General features: G+C 42.2%; 1 protein-coding gene across 2 annotated transcripts in view; it reads left to right on the plus strand.

The window, feature by feature from the left end:
* The window catches only part of LOC107383419 (receptor-type tyrosine-protein phosphatase N2), a 246856-nt gene that overhangs the window by 133095 nt on the left and 92207 nt on the right, over nt 1-21554 (plus strand). For both annotated transcript variants that reach the window (XM_054743475.2, XM_054743480.2), the window contains one exon: nt 19751-19815. In XM_054743475.2, the coding sequence (XP_054599450.2) occupies nt 19751-19815 (65 nt within the window). The remainder of the gene's footprint in view (nt 1-19750; nt 19816-21554) is intronic.

The following is a 21554-nucleotide window of genomic DNA, read 5'->3' on the forward strand; positions in this document are numbered from 1 at the left end:
CGTTATCTCCCGTGTCACGTGACGCTGTGGAAGCCACGGTCATGTGATGCAGGTCTGTTCCATTTAACCATTTTCTTTGACCAAGGAAGGACTGTGTCCTCGTATGCAAGGTGCCTCGCCTCGCAAGACATCGCCTTGAAAGGCCAAGCACCTTGACACCCTTAGACCCGCTCCCATGTATTTCAGACCCGGTTTTTATGGTTATACGTTCCAAAGCCGCCAATATTTTAACCCTCTCAGTGGCCTAGTGGTAGAGTGTCTGCCCTGAGGCTGGGAGCACGGGGGTCAAATCCCAGTCAGGGTCATACAAAAGACTAAAAATGGGACCCAATGCCTCCCTGCTTGACTCTCAGCTTTTAAAGAGTTGGATTGGGGGCTTAAACCACCAAATAGTTCCCGACCGCAGCCACCACTGCACCTCATCGCTGCCCATGGGGATGGGTCAGATGCAGAAAGGAATGTCACCAGTGTGTGATGATGAATATTAGACTTTAATATTTCTTAACAACTGGGCATACTTTCATTCATTTTCAACAACATTTCGATGGATGTTTCCAGAGATGAATGACAATGCGACACATTCTTACTTTAAGTATATTTACCCCATTTCAAGTGTTGCTGTTTTTACATATAAGAATAATAAAAATACGACTACATGTCTAAAAGAGAGGAGAATCTGTTTTTCCAGTGTAGGCCTCATTACTCACACATGGAATTAGAGACGCCTGTGTAACCCTCCTCATTGAAGAGAACTCAGTGGATTTTGAGTGCATTACTGGTCCTTGGAGCTGTTGTCTATGGCATTTCACCCCTGGTGGAGTCTCTCGTGTTGGATTGTTCCGTAGGTGAAGACCCAACGAACAACCCAAACAACCAACGCTGCAGCTTTAGACCCCCTTTTACACTTGATTCAGTTTGGTCGGCTTTAGTTGATGTACTTTGGTCTTTGTGCATTAATTGACATAATTCAACTGAAAAGGAGATACATTCAGGATATTTAACCTTTAGCATGAAAACCCAGATGGGATGAGATTCAGTTTTTGTATTCATGTGTCTTGAGTCCCACTTGGAAAACTCTTATGTCTACGTCCGTTTTATATCTACAAGATGAAGTTTGTTGCTGCTCAGAAATCTTTCAAACTCAAAACTGGAATAAAAACCTGAGTAACATTGCTCTTCTGCTACTAGCTAACAGTATTTTTATCTTTTTCAACCCTGCTCTCAAACGGCCTGGACTAGCTCATCTTGGTGGTCAGACAGCCGAGGAAAGCAAGTTACTTCTGGCCAGCAGCACCACCGTCGGCTCTTTGCTCCTCAGCCTCTCGAACGTGTTCTCTAACCCAGACGGCTCAGAAGATGAGTCATATGTACTGTAAAGGTCATCCATCAGAGCTTAAGAACAAGGAGAACGAAGGAGATGGAGGAGGGAAAAGAGTGGAAGGCAAGTGATGGAGGAGAGAGGCGTTAAGTGTTGGCTTTTCATGTCAATTTTCTGTCAGAAGCAGTAAGTGGGACCTCTTGTCCTCTCCTGCTGCTTCTTCTTCCACTCACGTTGCAGTCTCCTCTGGTGCAGGGGCCAGTGCAGTCCAGTCACTCCTTTGGGTAGATTTTAAATTCTGTCCTGCAGAATCATGAGCAGGTAAATGCAGATGTTAGTCATTAAAGCACGGATGTGATAATGTTCTCTTTTGTAGCACGAGGTAAACAATCCAACTGAGCTGCGTTTGTTTTTATCAAATCGAAAAATTCACCTCGTCCACAAGACAAAGAAAGAAAATGAGCTGTCATCACAGTTTCCTAAAAAAGCAGGAAAACAAAAAGGTCCAGAAGTGTTGAAAGCACCCAGCTGTGTGAAGGACCTCTTCTATAAACCTCATGTTCACCGGTACCTGTTATTTTGATTTATTTCATTATTCTGTGATGGTCCTTAGATGGAACCGTTGGAGTTAAAATGGCCTCCGTAGTTAATTGACCCAAACAAACAGAAAAATTGGCCACAGTGTGGTTAACGTTACTGAGCTCAGATTTTAGATGTGGGAAGCTGAGAGTAATCTACAACCTCGTCGTCCCTCCGGTACGTTTTCCTCCACTTCTGTGGGTAAAAGATTTAAAACCCCTAAGTAGTTTTAGGTTTTGACTCTTTCAAATCATCCTTTTGCTTTTCTAATCAGCGCCAAACATCATGTCATCAAGCCTGATATTTCTGTTCTGGTTAAACTTTATTGAGCAAAACCTTTTGTTCTCGAACCAAATCTTAATATTCCTGACGCAGAAAACTAGAAACCCTTCAGATTTCACTAAATCAGTGGTTCCCAAACTTATTTAGCCGCACACCCCCTTCTATGTCCCAACCATGTCGACGCACCCCCCAGCCCCCACATCAGGGCATGGCTATATATATATATATATATATATATATATATATATATATATATATATATATATATATCAGTCGTCAAGCTAAACAGACAGGGTTAAAAAAATATGATCAACCTTTTCCCCATCACTTTCATTTTTTAAATAGTAATTAATAAACTTTTGATACCATTACAATTTCCTTTGATTTAGTTTTAAATACATATTTAGAGTGCCCAGGCAGCACATAAAAAATGCAATTTAATGGTTTTCTTAAAGTAGGAACGTTTAACCTGTACGGCCAGAGCGCTCTCCTTCCTTCTGCTCTGCGTAAACCTGAGCTGGTCACCTACTTGTGCGTAATCAAATGTCTATAGGGGAAAAGATGGAAAAGCTATAGCCATGAGGTTCACTTTTGCCTCACACCGACTTATTGCTGTTTTATGGTGTGGCTGAATCTGCGATCCGCTGCCACGCGGACTGGAACAACAAATGCTGCAGTAACATGAGTTGTAGTCAGGTTCATGAGGAGTCACTGGCTGGAGCGGACCCGACTTTAATACGTCGTCCCAAAATAGAAGCTAATATCTTAATTTGACCTGGAATGAAAAATGTTATAAAATCTCTTAAAAGTTTTTATCACGGAGGAGGCAGCGCTCACTTCTGCCTTCAGTCTGACGGCGCGCCGGAGTTTGCGCAGCGTGCGCGCTTATTGAATCTGTGTGTGTGTGTGTGTGTGTGTGTGTGTGTGTGTGTGTGTGTGTGTGTGTGTGTGTGTGTGTGTGTGTGCGGCACAGCTCCATGAGCCGCTCAAGTCACTGTGTCTTGTTATTGGCGCTATTTAAACCAATGTTATAAAATTACTTCTGCCCAGCCCAGATGTGCTCACTTGTGCACCCGTGAGCCGTGGTTCCACTGGAACGCGTCTGATCTCTGACAGACGCACTCTGAACTTCAGATCTTCAGCGCGCTGTTTATAGTCTGAATGGGAATCATTTCTTGATTTATTTTGTTACATCCACAATGTTCTGTGTGTGAGGTTTACAATGTCAGAACACCTGCATGAGACAGGGTGTTAATTACAATCTGCCAGAATAACTCTCCACCTTCAGATTCCTCCAGCAACATCGTTAAAAATGATCAAATATGGACAGGGGCGCCGCAAAGCGGTGAAAGATTAGGAAGATTCTAAGGGCCCACAGCTGTCAGGGGCCCAAAAATGTTTCAAAGTTGAATAAAAAAATTAAGTTTAAAAATCACAAGTACTTTGTCTATGTCTGCAAAAACAAGGTCTGTGTCACAGAAAAGTAAAGAAAGAAAGGAGAAAGTGGACAGGCAGAAGAGAGGGCGTCAGTATGTCACACAGTTTTTCCTCAAAGAAAGGTGGGTTTAGTTAGTGAGTGGTTAAATTCAACCTGTTTGCTAGCTCTGATATCCACAGTGAGAGGAACTATGTTTCATCTAATTATGGTGAATGGGTTGTCGTCCTTATCCCTACCAGAATCAGCAGCTGGTGATATGTCAGCAGGTGTCCCCTCACAACCCAATGAACCTCAGGAAGGTGAGCAATGTAGCATGCTAGCTAGCAGCCTCATTTAAGAGGGTCTGTGGGAATCACTATCAGTACTATTACAAAGGAATATAAAAAGGCTATTTTTGGTGATAAACACATTGATTTTTCCACATAATGATAATTACATATATCAATCAGTAAAATGTATAGATTGTTTTGGATGCTGGGCAGGTTGAAGCATTGTTATTTAGTTTGTTAATCTAACATAAATTACTGTGAGATTATTACTGTGAAGCACCTTTTTGAAGGCACCATACAAGAAAAAAAACCCTCTTCATCTACTAAATACCTTGAAATGAAATGTTTTAAATCTGACTGAATTATGGGAGGTTTTACAAGATATAATTTGTTTATATAGCTTTTAGATTACAAACCAAAAATCTTTCATTTCCAAATAATTCATCAGAGAGCAAAACTGAAACAAAAGCTATTAATAATTGTAATAAATAAACTTAATATAACATTGAACACAATAAAATATGAAATCTAGTATTGATCGTTATCGAGCATTATTAATTATATCACTGTAAATAATAAATCTTGCTGTGTACACTCAAGGCTGAATATATTTTTAGCTGGTTTTTTGTTGTTGAGAAAAATGGGTTTCTAGAGACTTATATACGTATTCATGCAAAGTTGTCCAACTTTAAAATTTTATGTAACCCGAACTGACTCCGGTTTGAACTGTGTGCTTATTCATTTTGTGTCTATGATGAAGCCATGGAGACTTAATAAAGAAGTCACCTTGTGAGCAGTGAATCCTTAATTTTTGTCAGTCATACAGAAATACTTGATTTCAAGAGGAAAGACAGCTGAAAATGTAGCTATGTAAAGCTTTGACACAACATGGAAATTTAATTAGATATCCAAATTTGAATTTTATCATCAAATAAAATCTTAGAATAAATGAACACATTTTAAGGGAGTGATAGGGAAAAGGAGATTAACACCTTTCAGCATGTGCATTTCCTGCTTTTTCCAGCAGTGATATTGCTAATTCTGTTGAAGGAAAATCACTGTTTAATGAGAGACAGCTGGTGAAAATGATATGTAAATAAGTAAGAATGCATGTAGACCTACATAATTAAGCAAAACTGAAACACTAATATAAAGTATATATATTATTTTTTTTCTCCCTTCGAATCTGGGAGGGTGGAACCCCAGCTCCAGCTATGGACGAGCCCCCAGGGGGCCCAACTTGATATTTTTTAATGGGGCTCAAAATCTCTGGCAGCCCCCCTGAATACGGAACATATCGGCGTGCGCAGGCCAGAGTGCTGAAGCTCGGTGCATTGTTATTATGAAGCTAGGGCACATGCGGAGGACACACGCACGCAAAAATATACTTGTTTTCAATTACATTTATTGGGCCCACTTACTTTTTCTTAGGCCCACCCACAAATGAGTTTCTGGCTACGCTAATGGTGACATATGACAGACTTCTCTGAGCTCCGCAGCCATTACACTTTTCACCTCGCGCACCCCCTAGCGGCAGCTCAGTCTGGACATTATTTACAGCAACACAGACTGAGTGTTAGCGGATCTGTCAGTTCGGTCCCCTTGCATCTAAAGATGGAGAGCTGTTTCCTTTTCCACACGTCCTCCATCTCTTTCAGCTGAGTGACGCCTAGCTCAGCTGGGGGAGGTTTGATAGATGGCGGCCTCAGTTTTGGCAGCCTTATCTCTAGCCTCGCCAAGCAATCGTCATCTGCCACTTATCGGCCCTCTAAACACCTCCTGTAAATACTCTGCAGTGGAGCAAAAGAAGGTGGTGAGAAGTGAGGGGTGTGAGAGGTGGGGTGGGGTAAAATAAAGAGGAAGAGGAGTTAAGCGAGGAAATGAAAGAGAAAGCATGTTTGGGTAATTGGATTAGCCTGTTATGGATATATTGCCCAGTACAAGTACATACAGTACTTGTATTTGTGTTTGTCCTTTCACAAGTTCACTGAAGGATTTTCATCATTTCAGCCGAGACTGCAGCATTGTTATTTTAATTCTGATTGATTGGCTATTATGATGCACACATCAAAGCCCTGCAGCGACCCAGTTCATTATATATCCACAAAGAGATGTTTGAGAATGCTCTCCAATGTTTGATTCAACACAAGACTGTTGACAAAGCCAAAGAATGGTTCAGTGTTAATGAAAACTACTTATGCGACTTAATAGAAAAGAACAGCTTTACAGCCACAACACGTGTGCAACCTGACAGAAAAATGCATCATTAATACCAGCATAACTGCAGTTCTCATCATTAAACAGTAGGTGCCACTAATGAGAAAATAACACCACTAAACCGCAGGAGAAGAGTTGAACACACAGGAGATCCAGTTTTCTCAAACCATCACATTTAGATTTATTCCCAAATCTCTGTGGATGCAGGAATCCTCTATGGTCCAGTCACACTGTGTTTGTAAATGTCATCAACAAACAAACAAACCAACCAACCAACCCTGTGAAGTCCTGACAGCCAACCCTTTCCATGACCTTATGCTACTGTGGACGCTGGTGCTCCTGTGGTTTTGCAGGAATCACCTTTTATTTAGTCTTGTGTAAAATTATTTATTGTTTTTTTAGCTTTATATAAACAGGAAGGTGATGTTTACATAAAACATTACATATTTAGTAGTTCTGGTGGTTCGTGAGACGGTGGATTTGAGTTTTTTGATCAAAATCTTTAAATATGGAGTTTAATTGGTTTTAGAAGCTTTGCCTAAAAAAATCATAGTTTCACTAAATCAAAAACATTAAGAGAAACTAAGTGGAGAAATGCTTCAGAGGAAGTTCTGTAAAAACCAAGATTTCAGGCACAATTGACACAAATCCAGCTGAAGCAGAAACAAAGTTTTATTTTATTTTTTCTCCCACACATTGGAGGTCAATTCCATTTGAGAAGAGTTCGGTTTTATGACTCAGGACTCAATTTTTTCAAAGGTCGCCACCATTTTGGAGTATTAGCTTTTATGATGACTCCCTTTCGGGAGGAAAACCTTCTTCCTCGACTTCCCAGCTGCTCATGTGGTTGTTTGCTACGTGAATACCAAAAAAAATCAAACAAAAGAACCGCATAATTATTCTTATGAGACCGTGGCGATCTGCTAACGAACACTTGTACAGGTCCCTGCCTCCCAGCAACAAGACGTTGGCGGTTTCAGGGTCATTAACATCGTAGGCGGTCAGGATAAATTTTTCTGTCCCCGGTGTCGTATGTGCTTAACAAATTGTTCATGTGCACTAACAGAGGTGTTTATTACCTGCCTTTTAAAAACTCAAATGAATCATATGAAGCAGAAGCAAATACTTTAATCACATCAATTAAGGCAATGAGCAGTGTTCAACACAACAAGGGACACATTATGGATGTTATGTAAGTGTGCTTGAATGAGTTCAATGGCATAAATCAACATGATTAGAGGTGCAAACTCAGTAACCTTGAAATATGTGTTTCAGTCAGCAAATCGTCTTATTTCATACGTTTTAGTGGTTGAGAAATCTTGTTTCTTGCCTTGAGGTTGGAGCAGTTTTTCTGACTGGCTTGGATTATTTCAGATTCAGATAATTTATCATCATTCAACATCAAAAATGCACAGCAGAACGAAAGAACAATTAATCTGACTGCGACAGAAAACTGATAAACATCTAAAGGATTTCAAAATAAAAATAAGTCAAACACTAGAAATATCTCTACAGAATACATGCAAATGTGTGCCCAAGCCAAAGGATTGGACCTAAATTCCATATTTAATCACTCAGTCGCCGCAACTTAAACTTACTGTTTGGTTGTCGCGTTTGCAGCATCTCCATCCAATCCCTTCGACATGTGTGTGCAGACACTTTCAGTTGTAAATATGAAAACACTTTTTTTCATAAAACAAATATGCATAAATGCCGTGGTCCAACCATAAAGCCAAAACAATTTAGAAAACAAACAATGTCCAGGTAACCAATCAATCAGTGAGGTTTGTGAAACTTTTATGAATTTGACATTCTTGGTTTTTCAAACAAGATCTGATGAGTTTTACGAATTTATTTACAATTACGTTTTTGTCACCAACTGAAATAATTTAAATCTAAAGTAAATTCATTAAAATGTTTTTTTCTTTTATGGATATTTTTATGTTTTAAAGCTGTTATAGCAAATCTACAGAACAAGCTACGTTTTGACAAACACGGTCACAGAACCACCCCCCCCCCCCCCACCCCCCGCCTTTCTTTTGTGAGACACTTCTGTTGGAACCGGAAACCCTCGATGCCAGATGAAACGAGATGGCGCTAAACACCAGTCTTCGTTTTCCAAACATCTTTATGTCCATGACTTCAGATGGTGCTTTTCTTTCTGGGACTCTGATAGTTTGTCCTAAAGCTGAAGTGGTAGCAGCCGGCTGTTTTTCCTTGTGTAATAGTCGCTGAGTACGTGAGTGTGTGATGAGTGGAGGACCCAGGGAAGTGCAGCAGTTTGGTGAGACGGATAACCAGATGGTCCGACCTGTGTTATTGGTGGAGGATTTTAGTCAAATGCGAGAGAAACACTTTATTATTTTTTTTATCTCCACAACACATTTATAGATATAACATGTTAGAACATTGATTAGAGGCATGAAAAAAGGTTTTAAGCGTATTTGTCTTTGAAATTTACTGTGCAGCTTCAAAGCTGCAACATAAAACATTTTTGGTTCATATTTTAACACATTAGGCATCAGAACAAACAGAAAAAGGCAAAAACATAATTTAATATGATCCCAGCACAGACAGCCAGCTAATGTGATAACATCCTTTTACTGATGGAGCTCCACAGCTTCCCTTGTGACTGATGGTTGTTTTCTTTCCATTGTACGCTTCTGAAATGTAAGTGAAATATGGGGGCTGGGTGGTGGTGGTTGCTGGTTGAAATAACGACCCCTCGGTGCTCCAAAAGCATCTATTCTGTGGGTCCAGGACTCTGGGAGCCAGCCGGGGCCTTTTCCTTTTGTCAGCAGTGAAAAATGAAGTATTTCAGAATCCCTAGCACTCGCTGTGCTTCCCTCTAGGCGCCTCAGATGCACTGAGTTACCATAAAGCAAAATTCAGAATGGGGGTGGCGCCGGTGACAAATGAAGGGCCTACGCGTGTTTTGGAGGGAAAATAAAAGGGAGACTCTTTTTCTAGAAATGAGGTTCAGTCTTTGTTTCTTCCTTCGGATCCAATTTTGTCACTGCAGTTCAAATGTGTCCGAAAGTTAGGATGGGAAATGGAATAATCCTGAAATGGGAGAGAGAATAATCTGAGCATAAAGCATTTTTCTTCCTTTTAGCCAAATAAAAGCTGTCGGGAACTGGCGGCGGTGCTGGTGGAACTGGCTGCTGATTGCAATGGCTCTCTCTGCTTTTCTTTCTTTATAGTAATTTATTTTAGCTTTCCTTTCTGTTTCAGTTAAGTTTGTAAGTTGCTGAGTTATTGAACCTTTGTGATCAACGTCTGGTGAATAATACGCGTCTGTCTTCGTGAGAACGTTAAATACAGTAGGGAGCAGCTGCTGGCGCTGCGCAGCGCTGTCGTTTTCCCTAGGGACAGACATGAGATCCCCGCGGAGGTGCTGCGGAAAAGTCGCCGCGGTCACCGAGCTGGAAGGAAACTACGTGAAAAGAAGAGAAGATTCAGGCCCGCTCTCCCCTCAGTTATCATGGAAAACGTAAGATCTCTGTCCAACAAGACAGATGAGTTGGCGCCCTCACGAAACATCAGCGGGAGTACAGAGAGAGCTGTGTCCTCCTGTTTATGGAGAGCTGGCTCTCGCCGCTCATCCCGGACTCCATCGTGTCTTTGGACAACTTTCATCTGCTACGGGCAGACAGGACGGAGGACAGCGGTAAGAGGAAAGGAGGGGGGCTGGCTGTGTTTGTGAACAAGAGGTGTAAACCGGGACACTGCACGATTAAAGGGAAACTGTGCAATAATAACATTGAACTGCTAGCTGTTAGTGTGAGGCCATATTATCTGCCACGGGAGTTCTCACATGTTATTGTGATCGTAGTGTATGTGCCACCCTCTGCAAATGTGGAGACAGCCTCCGAAGCTCTGCTCACGATCACCAGCAGGCTGCAAACACAGCATCCACAGGCCCTTTTTCTCATCTCTGGGGATTTTAACCATGCTCCTCCATCATCTGTTCTGCCCATGTTGCCTGCCCCACCAGAGACAATAAAATACTGGACTTGTTTTATGCCAACACTAAAGAGGCATATTCGGCATCCCCCCTCCCCCCCATGGGGAGAGCTGACCACAACATGGTGCACCTCAAACCTGTGTATTGTCCAGTTGTGCGCAGGCAGGCTGTGGGCCCACGTACAGTGAGGAGGTGGACTGATGAGTGTGAGGAGGCTCTCAGGGACTGCTCCAGCACCACGGTGTGGACAGAACTCTGTGATCCACATGGAGCAGCTACAGGAACAAAACATCAGTGGTGTGTGGAGAAGCCTAAAAACCATCTCTGGCTTCAAAACACCCCACTCACAGGGGGAGGGGGACCTGAAGTGGGCCAACGACCTAAACCTGTATTTCAATAGGTTTGACCAAGCATCCACCCCTTCCCCCACACAGCTGCATTCAAATAACTCGACACCTGGACGAGCCCCTACAGGTACAGCCCTTCACACCTCTGGCTCCTCCATTCAGACCATCCTTCACCCCCCAGGAATCAGCCCCTCTCCAGTACAGAGCTGCACTGCCCACCCCTCTCCTTTATAGCAGGCCAGATGAGGAGAGAGCTAATGAAGATCAAAGCGAAAAAGGCTGCTGGTCCTGACAACATTAGCTGCAGGCTTCTTAAATCCTCGCAGATGAACTGAGTGGAGTTATGGAGCATGTCTTCAACCTGAGCCTCAAGCTGAGGGTGGTACCACAGCTCTGGAAGACCTCCAGTGTGGTTCCAGTGCCAAAGACACCAACAGCTAATGAGCTCAGTAGCTACCGGCCAGTGGCTCTCACGTCCCACCTGATAAAGACACTGGAGAGACAGATCCTGGGACACCTCCGGTCTACTGTGGGACCTTCGGTGGATCCAATGCAGTTTGCTTACCAACCAGGGGTTGGAGTAGAAGATGCAGTCACCTGTCTACTACATCATGCTCTGGTTCACCTGGAGAAACCTGGCAGCATTTCTCTTCACCCTCTACACCTCTGACATCAGACACAACATGGACAGCTGTGTACTGCAGAAGTTCTCAGACGACTCTGCGATTGTCAGACTAATCATCGAGGGCGACGATGTGGAGTACAGAGGGCTGACGCAGGACTTCGTCGGCTGGTGCCAGCAAAACCACCTCCTGATCAATGCAGGGAAAACAAAGGAGATGGTGGTGGATCCTCGCAGACGCCGACCTGCTGTCCCCTCACCGGTGAACATCCAGGGAACGGACATCGAGAGAGTGGACTCCTATAAATACCTGGATGTTCACCTGAACAACAAACTGGACTGGTCTCACAACACAGACGCACTGTACCAGAAGGGCCAGAGCAGGCTCCACCTCCTGAGGAGACTACGGTCTTTTGGGGTGACGGGGACACTCCTGAAGACCTTCTACGACTCTGTGGTGGCATCAGCAATCCTGTATGGTGTGGTGTGTTGGAGCAGCAGCATCACAGAGAAGGAGAGAAAGAAGCTGGACAGGCTGACAAAGAAGTCCAGCTCTGTCCTGGTCTGTCATCTGGACAGATCCATTCTGGACCATGAGCCACACCCCCTGCAGGATGCCTTGTCTGCTCTGGAGAGCAGCTTCAGCAACAGACTGATCCACCCTTGCGGTACGAAGGAGAGATACCACAGATCTTTCCTTCCTGTTGCTGTTAGAGTCTATAATAGCCGCTGCTAATAGAAGCCATACATCTGTAACCTTCCACTGCAAATATCATCTTTTCAAAACGTGCAATATAACTACTACTCTCATTACCATGTGCAATAATTATCTTAACTTATTAGGTACTCTTGTGCGATATCTTGTGTGCTACTGCTGCTATCCTGCAGTACCTGAGCCATTGCAATTTTGCAATTTCCCCACTGAGGGACTAATAAAGGTATTCTCATTCTTATTTACCACGAGCTCGCTCTCAGCCTGCAGTCTGACGCTGCTCCTTTCCCATTTTGTCACATTACAGCTTATTTTCACACTGTGCTGCTTGTCAGGCTGAAAGAGAAGTTGCCAGTCGGTCTGATCACGACACCTGGTCCTTTGCTGCCTCTTAAAAATGGATCCAATTTGGGTTTGGGAGTGAAAGCTCGCTGGGGAAGAAATGAGGCGCCTCAGCTCGCCTGTTCCCGAGCTGTGCTCTCCTCCGACTTGGACTCATTTGCGGTCTGCAGGAGAGGAGAAGAGTGGATGGTCCTAACGGCTCTTGGCTACAGTTTAGGGATGCCACAGTGCCGTGGCGTTTTGAGCTCCAAAGGCTTGTCGGCTAATTAAGAGGAACTCGTTGCTGTGATGTAGTCACGCTCGTTGGCCGCGGTGCAAGTCGCCCTGGGAAGCCAGGCAGGCGATCGTGTTGCTGGGGAGTTTTCTGATTCCCCCTCCATGCTGAATCATGCTTGTTTGTGTCCCAGGCTGGAGACTCTGATTCTGAATCAGGAATTAAACGTCTGTGTTCATGTGGATGTGACACACTGTGTGAGAGAAAGAGCCCTTCAATTACGCCTTCCTGCCATGGCGGCTCTAATAGAGTTTCACCAATTTACCAAAAATCCTTCAGGCTGCGAAGGTTTCTGTTATTTCACTCGCTTGGTTCCCAAATGTGACTTAGTGATTTCCATCTGCCCCTTTCCATTTCTTTGCTTCTAAACCTAAAACGAAAACATGTTTTGGAAACCAATTCATTGGCTCTGCTTTAGCTATCAGTCATAAATGACAGCAGCCTCATTATAAAGACGCTAACAACAAAGTCAACGAAATAGGAAACAGAACGATATCTGCCAGTTGTTTTTAATATTAAAGTTTTAAGTTGATTAAAAGTGAAATATTGAAAATAAAAAGTCTAAACATAATCTGAGGAGTGAAGTCCATCATTTGTGGGCTGGTCTTTGCTTCATTGCTGATTTGGTTTCACTTTCCTCTTTTATCTCAAAGTCATCATTTCAGTTTTTTAAATAGTATTTGAACTTTTCTCAACATTTCAATTTTTTCTTGTATTTTCACTTAATAACAATCAACCTTCACCTGAAAACAGGGGACCAACAAAAACCCAAATTTTCCATCGCAGTTCTGAGTGGTCCTAACACGTCATGGCAGGAATGTGATGTAGAATTAGTCTCCAGACGCTAAAAGCTGCAGAGCAATCCCACAGCCATCTCTTCCCATCTCCCCCTAAAACGAGTCTTTTCATATCGAAATGAGATATCTGGGAAAGAAAACAGCCAGCAGCATGACATCACCGTCTCACAGAGAGGCTGAAATCGTGATGAAACGCCTGTGATGGTTTAAACCAACAGCAGCAGCCAAGTAATGGTTAAAGTACAGCTGATCATCTTCTGGATGAAATTTCCCTCTCTGAGCATCACTTAGTGAAAGTTGGAGCAATGAACCTGGAGAAAGTTCTCGGTTTCCTGTATGTAAAACAAGTCATTCATGCTCAGCTGCTGTGCTTTTCTGTGTGGGCTGAACCATTCGATCAAATTCTGCTTCAGAGTCTGTAATCCAAACGGTCAGAAGCCAACGTTTCCATCTTGTTCCATGGACGTAATTTTATTCAGGTGTTCCTTTGAGAGGAGTGGAACTGCGGACACTGATGGACCAATTCAGCCTCCTCGGGCTCTGCTTTCCTTTGACAGGAGTCTGCAAACGACTGGCAGCGCTGTTAAGGCCCGTCAGCCCAGTTGGATATCACATGTTCACATGTCTCTGTCTAACGCCAGGACACCAACCCTTCACTTCTGAAGAACACACAAGCTCCAAAGCTGCTGTTACACCAGCATGTCCCCACTGAGGGCCAAAAGCAGCATTTTCTGCACTAAAACAAGCTCACACTCAAAGGGAAATTTGGGATATATCAGATCTTTATCTGCAGCAAGAAAGAAAGAAAGAAAACGATCTTCAATATAGCGCCTCTCAAGATAAAAATCATGAGGTGCTTCACAAAAACAAAAAATGTAAAAAAGATGTTGAAAAATGATCAAACATGTTTAAATTACAAAAGTAAAAAATGTAAGGAAAGGGAGAGAGAAAATGAATAGTAAAGAGGGAAATCGGTGGAATAACCCTAACGGCCGATGGTATCTCTCAGTAATCAGTACCGGAGTATTGGCAGAGGGATCCAGCAGCATCAGCAGCAGCTAAATCAGTTGTACGCTGGTCAGTACAAACCAGCTGCAGTAACTAACAGGTTTAATGCTTAGCTGTGGTTTAAAAATGGATTTTACAGCATTCATGGATTTGTTAAACTTTTGTGAGCTTTTAAATAAATGACAAATCTGGCTAGCTATGAGTGTTTCTCTGGTCAGAGGTTCTTCCTGTTTGTAGAAACCCCACCCACTTTGTGTGATGTCACCAACAGGAAGGGATAAATACCCGACAGAACATGACTTAAAATGCTGTAACATACTTTTAGTGTATAGGTGCCAGGTAGTTTCAGGTGAAATGGGAGTATTTGGTGCTCCAGTTATACTTCTTTATTAAAGCACAATTTAAGTTGAAGGTCTGTAGTCTGCCCACATGTTGCTCAAAGTGGCCAGTGAATTACTGTATGTTCTGACAGATTGAAAGACTACTTATTAAAGCTCTTTGGAGGACTGTGACGGCATCAAGCCTTGCTATTTGCATATCCTTCATCTTCCTGGTGTGTCAACAAAGGAGATTTGTTCTCTCCATCGCTGTATTCAGATGCAAAGTGAATGTAATTATGTATGCTTTAGCTCTTTAGCTTTTTTCATAACATTTTGTGATTTAATATGTTCTCTGCAGCAAAAACGAAACCCTCCATTTGTTTCTCTTTACATAGATTTAAAAGAGCAGAGAGAGAGAGAGAGAGAGAGAGAGAGAGAGAGAGAGAGAGAGAGAGAGAGAGAGAGAGAGAGAGAGAGAGAGAGAGAGAGAGAGAGAGAGAGAGAGAGAGAGAGAGAGAGAGAGAGAGAGAGAGAGAGAGAGAGAGAGAGAGAGAGAGAGAGAGAGAGAGAGAGAGAGAGAGAGAGAGAGAGAGAGAGAGAGAGAGAGAGAGAGAGAGATGTGGAAATGTGTTTTAATATTTGCCTGAAGACGGTTCAGGTAAAAGATTTATGTGGCCCAGGCAATAGTGAAATCTCCTTTTTAGTGCTTGAATGTTCTGTGGAGGTGCCGTGTGGCTCTAATGTGGTACCATCATCGACATATATACTGGATAATTCATTTCCATAGGCTCCAATAACATGTTTTTGAGGGGAAATGGGAGGTGGCCACCACCGCCATTTTGACCGTGTCACAGGTTCCTTCAAGGCCAGACAATTCCACAAAAGGGAAGAGAGGTGGAGCTGAGGGTGGGGCTGTAAGGCTGGGATCAACTGACGACACCCGGTCGAACTACCTACAAGCTAACCTGAAGCTAACCCAAAGCTAACGCGGAGGTGGGAAGTAAGCTAACGGAGGTAGCAACCTAGCTACAACCAGAGTTAACTGTGCACAACACCAGAGCTTCTGAGTCGGAGATACGCCGGGCTGACCGCTGGGTAAAACCGGGTGGAACACAGAGGCCTCCCGAGAGCTCCACAAACCGGCAGCCGCGCAGCAGACAGGAGCCACGGCGATCAGAGATGCGCTGATCTGCGGGGAGGGGAGAAACGGGTGGAAAACAGAGATCTCCCAAGAGCTCCGCAAGCCGATAGTCGGAACCCAGCTCCACCAACGTGTTATATTTCAACCATTTTCTAAAGTGCAGCATTATGTTAAATGCACTGGGTTTTCAGTTCATGTTAAAATCTAAGCTCAGCTCGGCAGTGACCTAAAATACATGAATAAAATTTTACTTACCGAAAAAAATGAAGTGGAGACTCCTTGGATGCTCTTTTAGTGCAATTGATGCCACAGCAAGTCATTTTGTCCAACAATTGCACAAATAATATCCAAAAAAGAACGCACAAACGCTACAACTAATGGTCTAAGTTGAGAGACTGGAAATGGCGGAACAGTTTTCAGGCAAGACCGAGGCTCAGACTGAGGCCTTTCCCCGGAGCTAGCTCTGCGGTCACGTGGGTCGGATGCTCATTAATTATACAGAATTTCAGGCTTTTAATACACTTAAACAGAAGAGTGAGAAAATAATTCACCCCCCTCAGAGTTGTCATGAGTGTAAACTAGATCATTTAAACCAAAAACATGTGTTGGTACCAGGCTGTAAACATGTTTATTTCTGCTGTGAAATTGGTATTTTTAACATGGGAGTCAATGAGGATTTGCTCGCTTCTGACACCAGCCCCCAGTGGATGAGGGTGGAACTGCAATTTATTTCACTTCCGCATTGGCCTCAATTTTTGTCCCGCATTGTGGGGGCTTGGGTACTATACAGTTCCAAAATGTTTCTAATATGGTACAGGTTCTAATGTGGTTCTAATATGGTACCATACAGTTCCGAAGTGTTTCTAATGTGGTTCTAATGTGGTACCATACAGTTCAAAAGTGTTTCTAATGTGGTACTGGTTTGAATGTGGTTTTAATGTGGTACCATACAGTTCTAATGTGGTTCTAATGTGGTACCATACAGTTCCAAAGTGTTTCTAATGTGGTACCGGTTCTATTGTGGTTCTAATGTGGTACCATACAGTTCTAACATGGTTCTAATGTGGTACCATACAGTTCTAATGTTGTTCTAATGTGGTTCTAATGTGGTACCATACAGTTCAAAAGTGTTTCTAATGTGGTACCGGTTCTAATGTGGTTTTAATGTGGTACCATACAGTTCTAATGTGGTTCTAATGTGGTACCATACAGTTCCAAAGTGTTTCTAATGTGGTACCGGTTCTATTGTGGTTCTAATGTGGTACCATACAGTTCTAACATGGTTCTAATGTGGTACCATACAGTTCTAATGTTGTTCTAATGTGGTTCTAATGTGGTACCATACAGTTCAAAAGTGTTTCTAATGTGGTACCGGTTCTAATGTGGTTTTAATGTGGTACCATACAGTTCTAATGTGGTTCTAATGTGGTACCATACAGTTCCAAAGTGTTTCTAATGTGGTACAGGTTCTATTGTGGTTCTAATGTGGTACCATACAGTTCTAATGTGGTTCTAATGTGGTACCATACAGTTCTAATGTTGTTCTAATGTGGTCCTATTGTGGTACCATACAGTTCCAAAGTGTTTCTAATGTGGTACCGGTTCTAATGTGGTTCTAATGTGGTACCTTACAGTTCCAAAGTGTTTCTAATGTGGTACCGGTTCTAATGTGGCACCATACAGTTCCAAAGTGTTTCTAATGTGGTACCATACAATTCTAATGTGGTTCTAATGTGGTACCATACAGTTCTAATGTGGTTCTAATGTGATACCAGTTCAAATTTAGTTCTAATTTATAATAATAATAATAATAATAATAATAATTATTATTATTATTATTATTATTATTTCCTAAAGTTGACATAACCTCACTTACATAACTGCCATCATACTATTCTGTTTGTCTGTCTAATTGTGTTTCTGATTGCTTATTTAATAATTTTACCACATCTGTCTGCACCACATTCTGCACACGCCTCAAAGTTCCTCACAATTACTCACTGTAACTTAAATGTTTGTATTTTTATTGAATCCATTTTTTTTTTACCTTTAACATTTGTCTTTGCGCCATCGTGTCTTTAGATTTCAGTTAGTGATGAATTACCACTATGGTTTTAAATGCTCCTGCAGTACTTTCTAGGTTTCCACAAATGTAAAGTTAGTTGAATGAATGGAAGCAGAAAAGTCTAATCCAAAACCCAAGACAACCAGAAGGTGCATAATGGGAATGTTTTTATTCAGATATATGATTTATATTTTTATTCAGCTGATGCTAATCAGCTATCTGGATAAAAGAATAAAACTCTATTTGTCATTGTTTAAACATTAAACCTCTTAAATGAAATACCGTAAATCCTCTAATACAGGCCCGGGCCTGTATTTGACTCAAGCTCACCAAGCTCCAGGCCTTTATTGGAAGGAGGACCAGAATTGGAGGCAGGCCTCAATTTCTATTTGAGCAAAAGTAACTAATGGTTCGCTGGAGTTTTTGACAATTAAAATTGCGCCCACATTTTCAAAGTTAAACACATCTCTTTTAACAATGGTAGTTTCTGCTTCAGCCCTCTCCCCCCTCCCCCTGCGCAGCGGCTGCAAACTCACTGATGCGCCTGCAGCCTCTCAGAGTTCCTGCTGCTCTAAACATTAAAATAATTATTTCATTTTCTGTTCCTCACTTCTGATTACCTTCAATGGTGTCTGTTTGATGCAACCACCAGGTACAAAAACTAACTTGTTTTTATTTGACAATTTTTCTGTCCTGCCTGTTTATTATCTTCCTGCATCTCCTCTCAATCCTAAAGAAAAACTGCTACCTGGGTTCATATATATTCACCTTATGAGTTACCTTTGAACTGCAGTTCTAAAAGATCTACCAACTGCAAAAACAGTGGAGTTCTCGCCAGCCACATCAGTTAGGTGCGTCACCAAGGACAAAACAGGTGAAGCACCCCGATCCACAGCAGCGAAACGCATCAGGCGCAAATAAAAGACAGAAAACATAAAAGGAAATGAGCCGACATGAACGATCGCGTGTTAAATTAGTTTTCAGGTGGTGACACCTAATTTGATGTTACTGTGGCCGTGCTCAGGACGCAGATGTCTGGAGCGCGTCAACAATCAGAGCTTTGCATGCGCAAGCTGGTTAAGGTTAGGATGGGGTGAGGGGAATGTTAAATTGCAAGAGGGTAAAGGTCACAATTTGGTTAAATGTCCGTTTTACGGCGGGTGTCAGTACCGACGCTCTGGCACTGCGCGTTGCCTCCCGAGCGCAGGAGCTTGTCACCTGCTGACAGCAGGCTGCTGTCTTTTCCGAGGGCTGCATCTTGCCGGTCATTATCACGTGACAGCGACTAGTCGATGACAGGCATAAAAAGTCACTATAGTGAAGTCGACCAGTGACTAGTTCATACAACCCCTGCTACTGCTCCCCAGAGTGTTCTGCAGCATAATCAGCACGTTCTCTTTGAACTTGATATCAAATTTTCGCCTCCTCTTCGTCTCCGCACGGTTAAAGTTACCCTCGCGGTCTATCACTGGCAAATCAAAAGTGAGACGGATGACACAACCGCCCCCGTACTTGCTTGTTACCACATTCCACCCGGCCACAATAAAAAACCGGCCATTATTCACCTCCGCCAACTCCGATACCGGCCAAAATATGATACCCGGCAGTTAATTAAATACAGGCTAATATTAGAGGATTTACGGTAGTTTCTTATGCTAAAGCTTTTGTGTGGAAAACCTTGTTTCTTTTCTTTGATCAGTTAATAATTACAGTTATTTACAATTATTAGTTTCCTTTTAAAGTTGTTTTTATTGGTTGAAGGTTACAATAATAACTAAGTTTGTGTATTTACCTGTAATCTAGTTTTTAATTTTCTTCTTCCGTTTCTATGTGCTGTTGTGACGAGTGAATTTCCTCATTGTGGGATTAATAATGTCTATTCTATTCTATTCTATTCTATGTTGGTTAATTTTGCTCCTGTCACTCAGACACTCACTTGCATGTGTCTAATTTGAACGTCGGGTGTTTTTTTTTTTTTTTTGCTGTAAAGCCTTTAAAACCTGATGTTTAGGGTAATGGCTTTGTATTTTCTGTCCTTTTTTCTCACTGTAGTGAAGCAGAAAGAAGCCTTAGAGAAGGAGGCGAAGGTCAGCATCCTGGAGGCTGGAGTTGCAGACGTAAGTAAACAAGTCTGAATTTTCACTTTCTGACTGAAGTTGGAAGATATGACTGGAATGTCAATCCCAATAAAAGTGGACTCCACGGAGGTTTTCAAACACTTAAAGAAGACTTTTTGCTTTAGATGAGTTATTAGAGACTCATATGTTCTAGTTTCAGTCATGTGCATCATGGGAAATCGATACCAACATAGAGTGGCAAGTGAGAAAGTTTCACCTCAATGAAAATTTAACAGCAGTTTCAAAGTTTAGTCCCTCCTGTCATCTCTGAGAACGGCCGTCCTCCATCTCCAGCAGCAAATGGACTGCGGAGCATCCTCACTCACTTATTGATTGAAGAGTTATTTAGTAATAATGATGGCGTGCTGTTCACCGAGCATCTATAAGTGGCAGGAGCAAGGTCTGAGAAAAGAAGATGGAAGGAGAAAATGATGGGAGAAAAGTTGTAGGATGGAGGTGAGGGATGGAGTGGAGGGTCCATCTAGGTGATCGATACCGAGCTGCAAACGGGAGTACGTTTGCTGTGTGTGTGTGTGTGTGTGTTTTGGGGGGGGGGGGGGGGGGGGGTAGAAAATCCCTCCAAGAGGAAGAAGCTCCCAGCATCCATCTTCCCTTCATACTGTGTTTATTAGAGCTTTATCACACACTGTAAAGTAGGAATATTTGCATACTTCATCACAATGACAGGCTGAAAATAAAATAGATGAGAAGTTAGTTTCTCAGCAGTGCAGAGAGAGAGAGAGATTTGTTCTCTTTCAGATGTGTGTGCTCTACTTAAAACGCCAGAGCGTTGGCTTGATTCAGTCAGTGGAAAAGTGTCATCGTTACCTTCTACCAAAGCAATATTATAGAATTCAGGATTTATGATGAGAAAGCTGTAATAAAAGAATGAAAAGAGACAAAGACTTTAAACAATACAACTGGTTATGGATCAGTGAGGTAATGATTCCACCTGTGAAACACAAAAGGGTGAACTAGATGTGTTTTAGGAGGAGAGAATGACATCATCAGCCTCAGGGTTGTTTTAGGCGTGCTAGGATTCAGCTCACGGTTCAGCACCCCTAAAACAGGATAGAAAAGTTATAGTAAATCACCAGAGGAAGTGATAGATTAACTTTTTATTGAATATTTATTTTAGATGTATTTGAAATGTTTACCTCAGAGGAAACAGCATTTTATCTTAAACTCTAACTCAATACAGCAATATCGCTGGTAACAAATAAAATATAGTAATAGTGAAAATGACTAACCAGTGATGTTGAGGGAGGTTTCAGGGTTAGTTAGCTGGTCAACTTGTTTTGTTGGTTGTTTGCAGATTAACAGATCCTGTTGATGGTCTAAAAACTTTGCTGCATTTTTAAATTTGTCTTTTAAAATCTTTTAGTCAACTTTCTGTCTCTGACCTGCAAATGAAGCCTTTCATCCTGATCTAAGGCCCCAAAACATTCAGTTAATAATTATAAAACAGTTATTTTCTAAGGCTCCAAGCTATTAAACTGCCCTATGCATTGTTTTTTGCTCTTAACCCTTTAGGCCCTAGGCCTTTTTTCTTTGGGCCCTGGAGCCTACCAATTGGGGGCCTTTGGAGTTTCATGTCCCAAGTGTCAGTGATTGTTTGCATTCCTCGAGCACAGCTACAGCTACAATCAAAACAGTTTAGATTGTAAACAAAGCAATTTTTGGTTTTTGATACATTAAGATAAAATAATACTTGAACTTTATTTTAGAAGAGCTGCCCT

Source organism: Nothobranchius furzeri, chromosome 11, assembly GCF_043380555.1.
Source record: "Nothobranchius furzeri strain GRZ-AD chromosome 11, NfurGRZ-RIMD1, whole genome shotgun sequence".
In the NCBI taxonomy this organism is placed as follows: domain Eukaryota; kingdom Metazoa; phylum Chordata; class Actinopteri; order Cyprinodontiformes; family Nothobranchiidae; genus Nothobranchius; species Nothobranchius furzeri.